The 8,888-nt window shown below is 47.6% G+C and overlaps 1 protein-coding gene across 1 annotated transcript; it reads right to left on the bottom strand.

Moving 5' to 3' along the window:
- Positions 1–1,808: 1,808 nt before the first annotated feature.
- Positions 1,809–7,764, bottom strand: SYNDIG1L (synapse differentiation inducing 1 like). The gene is made up of 3 exons (XM_067532013.1): positions 7,357–7,764; positions 3,845–3,982; positions 1,809–1,967 (listed from the first exon to the last, which is right to left on the bottom strand). The coding sequence occupies exons 1-3, from the start codon at positions 7,762–7,764 to the stop codon at positions 1,809–1,811; spliced, it is 705 nt and encodes a 234-aa protein (XP_067388114.1).
- Between the last annotated feature and the right edge of the window lie 1,124 nt (positions 7,765–8,888).

The following is an 8,888-nucleotide window of genomic DNA, read 5'->3' as shown; positions in this document are numbered from 1 at the left end:
GATCAAGGAACATGCTGAGTCTCTTACAGAATATGCTACAGTGTGCACGGAACGCGCCGGAAGAGTCGGGCGCCTGCCTATGCCCCATTACACAACAGGGAGAGGCATGCGGGCGGCAAGGAAATAAGGGAGGGGAGGAGTGGCAAAGGCGAGGAGGGTTTAAGTTGTGGAGTCTGAGGCATGGAGTGAAGCTCAGGGTGAAGCAGAAAGTGGCTCTTTACGGTAAGCTCTTTGGGGCAGAGACTTTGCCTCCACATCCCTCTGTGAAGCACCTAGCATGTTATTGGCACTATACACATAAGCAACAGGCTGTAAGCAGGGTTAAGTGGCACCAGCATTTCCATTGTGGGGCCTATCCAGCACAGAGCCTTGCACAGACACCCCCTTCCCACACCCCACTGGCGGTTTTGGCTCCATTGTTTGTCATTCAGCTGCCAACCTTGGAAAATATGTTTTCTCCTTCTGTGACTTTTGTCCAGTAACAAACAGCATTTTTGACTGGAGGTTACACACAAAGCTGAGGTAAGAAGATTTTTTGTTTACATCCTTATTTGTCTGTGACCATCATTGATGGGATCGGGCCAGTTCTGGCAGAGGGGATCGTTATTTACCTGGAAGTAGATGCATTGGGGCAGAATATTTTCTTCTGGGTGTTCCCCCAAATGGCAGTACCTGGAGTGTTTCATTTCTCATTGATAAAGCTATAGGTGAGGTACCTGGCCTCAGAGATAGCACTCTGGACTAGGATTTTATGCCCACTGAGGCCCCTGACTTCAGTGACCTTGGGTAAATCATGTCAGCTGTCACTGCCTTTATTTCACACACACACTTTGTCTGCCTTATCTCCTTAGACTGTAAATTCTTTGGAGCAGGAACTCTTCCTATGTGTCGTTACAGAACCTAGCACACTGGGATCCCCATCTCAGTTGGGCCACTAAGTGCTACTGCGCTGGTAATAATACACGAGAATTGTGAGGCTTTTCCCACCCAGCTTCTACACATGAAATGATTAAATTCAATTACCAACCCAAACTACCTTCCGTTGTCTTGTTTAGAATGGATTTGTGACTCCAGAACTGAGTCAGAAGCACGGAGGGCTGAGTCATGGATTAGTAAATGAGACTAGGGTATAAAGTAGTGGAGCTGTTTGCTGAGGTTCTGCAGACAGACATCCAGCGCTTGCTCTTTAAGAAGGGCTGCACTGTGTCTTCCTAGCTGGTGGCAGTTAAAGGGGCAGTTCATGAAACTAAAACTGAAGTGTTCTCCCCATAACAGGAACCCCGACAAACCTCTCCTGCAATTACCCTGTGAACCCTGTTTCCCAAAAGGAAGAGCAGCCACTGAATTAATTGCCCATTGCCTTCCCTGTGTGCCTCAAAATAAGACCAGGGCTGTGACACAATAGGTGGTGGGATTCTCACTGCAGGACTAGAACATGAACATGTTGTTTTCAAAGCTAGGAGTGGCTGCACCAGGTCCTGCTGTGAACTAAAAATCTCTCTTCCACATTCTTCCTTAAGTGAAACATGCTCCTCCCAGCCTCAGAAGCCAGGCCTTTCAGCCTGTGCTGAATGCTTTACTAGCGGGATATTGTTAGCCAGTCGTCCAAGGTGTAAAGGAGAATGGAGTCTATTGTTCATGTAAAAGGGAAAGAGCCTGTACAGCACATCCAAGCCTGGCTCCCTCCACTGATGGAGCTGCTCAGTAGCCCTTGCAAGCGTTGTGTCCTATGCTCCATACGAAAGCGTGAATCCCACTAGCACTGGCCTTTGGGTGCAGAGTGCTGAGCTCTGGCGTGAAGGTCTCTGCTATACATGGCCACTTTGGGATAGATAAGCAATCAGTGCTACAATCACACCAACATATACCCCTGTGCCGATGGTGATGGAGAGCGCAGCGAGGAAGAGAGCCCTCCGGGAGGCTGAACTTGCCATGTGGAAGTCCCCCTTGGAGACAGCCTTACTAGTCTGGAAAGAGAAGACAATGCGTAAGTGACTATTAACATCTAAACCCGCTGGGGAAGAGAACTGACTGTTCATTTACACCAGGAACCCAACTCCCAGTATTTATCCCCCTCTTCCCTTCTGTGCAACTTTGATACATCTTTCCTTTAAAAGGCAGGTAAGTCTGGATGACTTACTTCAATGACTGTTTCCTGGGCGGCTAATTCAGAGGCCAGCAAGATTGAAGTGCTCCTTGCTGTGGGCATCACCTTGCACTTGTCTGTACCAACTCATCTGCCATCATGTTACCCAGTTTCCTGGTTGTGTTACATCCTTCAAGTGTTCCTCTCAGCCTTCCTAATCTAAATGATTTTGTGTCATCAGCAAATGTTTACTCCTCTCTTTTCAAGCCCAACGTCCAAATCATTAATAAATGTATTTAACATAACTCGTCCAAAAACTGTTCCTTAGGGGATCCCATTATTAATTTCATTCTTGGTCTGAGGATTGGCAATTATTTATCCTTGTCCTTTACTTTCTATCTTCTAACCAGCATACAGAATAAATAACCTAGAACAGAACTGTAACCACCTTGCCCAGGTTACCATCTTTCCCTTATAGCCTCTTGTTTGCGACTGTATCAAAAGCCTTTGAAGCAGTGCTTAATTTGTGCCAGGGCGTGCCAGGGCTGAGCCCCGGCTCCTCTAGCCTCGTCAGTTCATAGTTCCGACACCTCTGGGCTTGCCGCATCACTTATGAAAGTAAAAAAATTGCTTGAGCCCCGGCCCCTCTTTCATTACAAATTAAGCATCACTTTGAAGATCTTGTCATCTTTTATCCACTACTTGTTCATTCTTAGTTAAAACCTAGGAGCTGATTCTGCACTGCATTGTTCTAGTTTTACACTGGCATAACGCCACTGATTTCAATGGAGATCCCCTGGGCATAAAACTGGAGTGATACAGTGGTGGAGAGAGTGGTTAGACTGCAAGCTCTTTAGGCTGGGGACTTTTACTTCCTTTAAATGCTGTTGATGTTCTCAGCTGTTAAACACAGAACACAGAGACAGTCCCTGCCCTAAAGAATTTGCTGTCTGAGTAATAACAACAACCCAGCACCATGTACAGCAATAATATTAGATAAACAAACAAACAAGAGGGCCTCTTCAAAGAACTCTAGCAGGTGAGAGACCCCGCTTTCCCTCACAGATGCTATGCTAGTTGGTTCCTGAGTTGGTACTCAGCTAGGTGCATTATAATGTATCTTTGATAATAATTTCTACTGTCTGCATTTAACTGCTTAAGACTAGGAGAAAAATGTTGATCTTGGCATCATCCAGTATAAATTGGGTGCAACTCCATCGACTCCAAGTGAATTACTATGGCTCTACATCCGTGTCACTGAGAACAGAATCTGGCCCAGGCCCTTAGCAGAGGAGTCCCCAATAGGAGCTAACACAGACCAATTCTGCCCAGATTCTCTTCTTATTTATGCCAGCTTGACCCTGCCGAGTTACACCTGACTTACACGCAGGTGAAAGGCGAATCAAATCCCTTGTGTGGAACTTGAACCCACCTCCTGGGAACATCAGAACGGACTCTTGTTTTAATCAGGAGAGCTGTAAACCCTTCCCCCACTTTAAAAGGAGAATAATATTGACTCAAGGTTTAACCAGCAGGTCAGCAAAGGGAAGAATTGTTATTATCATCATCATGGGTGGGTCAGTGAGGGTAGAACAGGACCAATGGCAGTGACAGAGGTGTGTGTCTCACTGATCAGAATGGTGCCAGGTCCCTGACTCGAGGAGTTCTTCTGGCTTGCAGGGTCCCTGCTTTAGAGCTGTTACCTAACCCAGTATGTGCAGCACAGAAAAGCAGACATCAGCCGATGGGATTCCTCACCCCTTGGGAGAAGTAGAAGGCAGCGATCCCTAGAGGCCAGAAGCAGCAGAGCATTGAAAAAATGGCCAAGCCCAGGTGGTCTCGTGGGGGGAGCATCAGGAAATGATCCTCACTCTCACTGTCACTGGAGGAGTCACTCTGGAAGACAAATGAGTTCAGTGCTGCTGAACAGCGCGGGGCTGTCCGGCCTGGGAAGCGGCCAGGCAGAGAAAGCCTGGGAAGCAGCAGTGCAAGCACCCCCCTGTTCACCACTCAGTGGAACAGGCTGGCAAGTTGGACACTTATGTGACCCTGAAACGTGTCATTGGGCCATCCTGTCAAAATCGGGGTGGCCCTTCAAATACTGAGACAGGGCCCCCCCTCCCCTCCTCCCACCAGTGTGACACCAGCCTGCACTGAAGGGATCTGCCATTGAGATTAAAAAAAGGGTTCGGTCGCTATGGCCCATCCAGGCCTGAGCTGCAGCGTGGGGCAGGTGTGATGGGAACCGGGCTGAGATGCAGGATCTCATTGCCTGCTGACCACCACACAGCTGCCGGTAGAAACAGTTTTTGGTCATCACCAACCTCTCTGAACTTACACCTCTTGACACAAAATGCTCTGTGTCCTATTACTAAGGGCTTTCTGAGTCAGAGCTGCCCCAGTCAGTCTGCCCATCTATGGTATTTCTAGTGCACTTACCACTTGGTACCTACGCAGTGCTTTCCACCCCCACCCTCTTCACTCTCTGTATTTCAGTCTCACCTCCTTTTCTTTCCCATCCCTTTCATGTACTCTCAAACTCTTCTGATCCAAAAATTCAGGGAGCGAGTTTCTAAAATATTGTATTGTCTCCAGGTGGTTTGATGAGAAAGAAATGCAATGAGAAAATTCTGGGATTGAAATGGATTCAGATTTCCTTCCCAGGCTGAGTCTTCAGCAAACTTGGTGGAGATTTGGGATTTCCCTGGAAATTATTCTTATACCTAAACTTCTTGGCCTTTGGCATAATGGGCTGTGTGTCAGTTTAAGCAAAGTGCCTCATTCTCATCAGGACTAATTGGACCAATCCCCTGACAGATTAGGTTTGAGAGTAAGGGAAAAGATTTGAGTTTACCTGAATCTCATGAGAACCCCTGTTCCTCTTCTCAATTTGCATGCCACTCAATGTCTTGAGTAACTTTCTCCCTATTTCGGGCACCCTTTGACCCACATTCAGTTTGGAGGGGGCAGGTGTTAGTGGTCTAAACCCATGGAAATGAGGAAGTGCATGTTTCAGTCTGGAGGGGGCATACTGTGGTCCAAGCCAATGGATTTGGAGATAAACAGCAGATGCCAACGATAGCAAGGTTTAGTGGAATCCACTCCAACAGAGTGCTGCCTTTGTGAGTCTTGTGTACTGTTCTTGGCTTCTATATTGCACGGTAAATCCTGAGTGAACACAGGACATTTGAATATAAATAGCTATAACACAAATTCACCAATCATTTTATCGCAAGATTCTTGATATATTTGTATTTTAAGGTTCTCGTGATGGTTGGTATCACACTTGTGGAACCTATGATTGAGTTGCTTCAGAGCTCATGACAAATTACTACATGGGCTCTGGCAGGGCTACATCAACCCAGGTTTACTGCAGGTGGCTGTTCCTTTCAGGGTGGGGTGTGTGAGACAAAGGGCTGTTGGCTATCCTGGTCGTACTCTGAACATAAGCAGGACCCAGACAGGACAACAAACTCAATCTCCCAGGTCCAAAAGGAATAGACACATTAGTCACAGGAAACGAAGTGAATATTAGAGTCTCACACCAGGCCCTTCTGCCCCAGGGAGGCTCTGGCATCTGACAGTCTCTGAATATTCCCTGGCCCCAGCCAGGCCTTCCTTCAGGCAGTCTCTGGACAGGCCCTGGCCCCAGCCAGCCCTTTTCTCAAGGAGCTAGCACAAGAGGTCTTTCCCCTCTCCTGGTCAGCCACAAGTATGCTGGGCTTTCCTCCTTTTAACTCCTCCTTCCAATATTGACACCTGCCACAGGTGTAGCAGGCTCTTATTAACCCCTTCTTGATCTGTGTGGGATCTGTATATCCCACCACATGCCCTTATTCAGAATGGCCACCAGTTCCCATTATTTTCTGTAACACCAAAGCCATAGTCAAGATGGCCACCTCTGCCCTACAGGCTTTTGCACTGGAAAGTGAGGCTGCCCCTAATGAAGATGGCCACCATCTGCCATTGTTCTCAATTGAACTGAAATAAGGGAAGATGGCCACCTCCTGGGCTCTGGGGTTAGGAAACTGGACCAGAAATTGTGAGGGAAATGATGGGTGCACAGAGAGTGCATGAGGAGACAGGAAACTGTAGGGAGTTCTATGGAGGCATAGGGGATTACTGGGAAAGATGAAGAGCAGGAAGGGAAACTGAGGGAGTTCTAGGGGATGTGGTGTGCAGTAGGGAAATTGAGGAGAATATGGGGGCAGAGAGGAGGCTGAGGAGTGTCAGGAAGGTGATCGAGGAGGTGTAATGTTATACAAAGAACATGAGAGAGATTGGGGATTCAGGTGAATGTGGGTAGGCGATTGGAAGAATTGAATGATAAGAGGCGATCAAGGGACTAGGAGGGAAAATATAGGGGAAGATGAATGTAGGGCATGGATTGACACCAGGAAACTGGGGAGCATGTAGGGAGAATGTGTGGGTGTCAGGAGATTGAGTGTAGCGCAGAGGGTGTCAAGGTGGGACTGGGAGGATGATGATGGAGACAAGATAGTGACGGGGAGGAGAATGGGGAGGGATAGAATGGCAGCTTCCTCATCCCATGGGTAAATGAAGGCTCCTCTGAACAGCCACCCAAAGTATTCACATGCCTTGTCACAGAGCAGCATGTACGCCATGTGTGGCTGCCACACGAAGTGTGACATCATGTGTCACCTGCACTTAGCCATCACATTTTAAAAGGGCTATTTCAAAGGCCACAACTCCCAAGAGAGCTCATTCTCTTGGCTGAATTTCTGGCCAATCCAAGGTGCTCCAGGTTACTTTCCAACCCTAAAAATATAACACCACCTTCACTGCGGTGTCACTGCTGTGTAGCTATCTAGTTAGCAGAAATAGGAACATTCCCTCTGTTATAAGCCAAAGCTGGAGAGGGGAAGGGTGGGCATGAAAGGGCAAATGAGCTTTTTTACAGGATAAGAGAAACTTACACTTCTATGATAACATTTCAACCAATGGAACTGCAATATGCAAATGAAATGAGATCACTCTATAATAATTGATCGAGTCCTCTGAGGTCATAATCCCAGCTCCACTTTGCAAATTAATCTGACACTGACATCAAAGCATCCCACCAAAAATAATCCTGTGGGACACCAACAGAAGCAGCTGGGACACTCTGTGGAGATGCTGAGCTCAGACACAGAAGGGGACGCTATAAATTTAACACCTTCGGCACCATTTGTACACCATCTACCCCAAAGGGAAGTGGAACATATTCACTGGGGAGCAGCTTGCTACTGATTCTCCTATAAAGAGCTCACCTCATACTCCTGGAATTCCTCCTCCTCCACCTCATAGGACACTGTTTGGATTCGAATGTCACTCTCCAGCTGGCATGGGCCTTGTGTTTCTTGCCCATCTGCAGCCTCAGATGGGGCCTCTTTGTTTTCCATGAAGGTCGTCTCGCAGCTCTCCCCCTTGTCCTTGGCCTTGAGACTGGTCTCATCCTTCACCAGGATGAAATTGGGACCATACAATGCTTCAACAGCCAGCTGCAGAGAACTGGCATCCAGCAGCTGGTGAGTTTTGGCACTGCCAGTGTTTTGAAAGATGTAAAGTTTCCCCTGGCAGCAATGACTGGGGTGATGCTGATGGTAGGAGTAGCTACCGTGAAGATGCCTGTTGCTCTTGGCCAGCAATGGGTTCTGAAGCTCACTCAGACTTTCCATTCTGCTGAAAATTGCCTGGAGGAGCAAAAGGGAGGGTAACCCTGAGGAATAAAAGAGAGTAGAAGGAGTGAGTGTACAACAACAAGGTGAGGCAATGGACACAGAGCTACCATTCATAGTAAAATCTACTGGTCACAGCCGAGATGACTGCAGGACACTGGCCAGTGCAAAATGGCATTATCTGGCTGCACTGGAGAGAACAAGACACTAGGAATCCTATTCCATGGTTTGAACACTGTCTGAGATAAATGAGGAGCTGTTCATCTATCACAAGCTGATAGTGAGATAAGCATGTGGCCATGGGATGAAATGATCTGAATCATCAGGCTGGAATGGAGTGGAGGATTTGCTATATCTCCAATGCACATGGAGACGGGAACACACAGTTTGACAGGAATGCCTGTTGCATCCTTTATGGAGGCTCTTAATTTATATTGCTGTAGAGGATACCAGATGGCATTGCAGTAGATGCACAGCTGGCATCCACTTGCGGGGCCTTCCTGACATCCGAAACTAGCAATGAATTACAGCCCTTCATGCATTGCAGGTTCAGCTAATGGGTTCTAAACATACTGGAGCTTTCATGGTGCTTTTTAATGTCTGGGCTGGGGCTGGTGAGGGAATGAGCAGAAATCCAGGGAAGATGGAAGGTGCTGTGAGGTATTTAATGAATGTTACAGTCTTAGTGTTCTCTTGGGGGTCTGCCTCTTCATGCACTGTACACAGCACAGTAAGGGAGATGGGGATTGAGAGCCTGAGGCCTGGTATACACACAGCTGCCATTATCCACCTATTTAAGGTACTCATATGCCCCTATCACTGAGCACCTCACAATCTTTAATGTATTTATCCTCCCAACACCCCTATTATCCTCATTATTCAGATGGGAGAACTGAGGCACAGAGAAATGAAGGGTATGTCTATACTTTGAGCTGGGGGTGTGATTACACTAGCTCTCAGTGAACTAACCTGCTACAAACTGAATGTAGCTGTGGCAGTGCAAGCGGCCCGATGGGCTAGCCGCCCAGAGTACATGCCTAGGGTCTCAGAGAGGTACATACTCAGGGCGGCTAGCCTGTCCCACCGCTAGGGCGGTATTCTAATTTTAGCTGCTAGCTCAATGA

This window comes from Emydura macquarii, unplaced genomic scaffold (assembly GCF_026122565.2).
Source record: "Emydura macquarii macquarii isolate MOO-44397 ecotype Brisbane River unplaced genomic scaffold, CSIRO-AGI_Emac_v2 contig_374, whole genome shotgun sequence".
Lineage (NCBI taxonomy): Eukaryota > Metazoa > Chordata > Testudines > Chelidae > Emydura > Emydura macquarii.
Note: the sequence above shows the minus strand (reverse complement) of the source record. Positions and strands in the feature narration are given on the sequence as shown.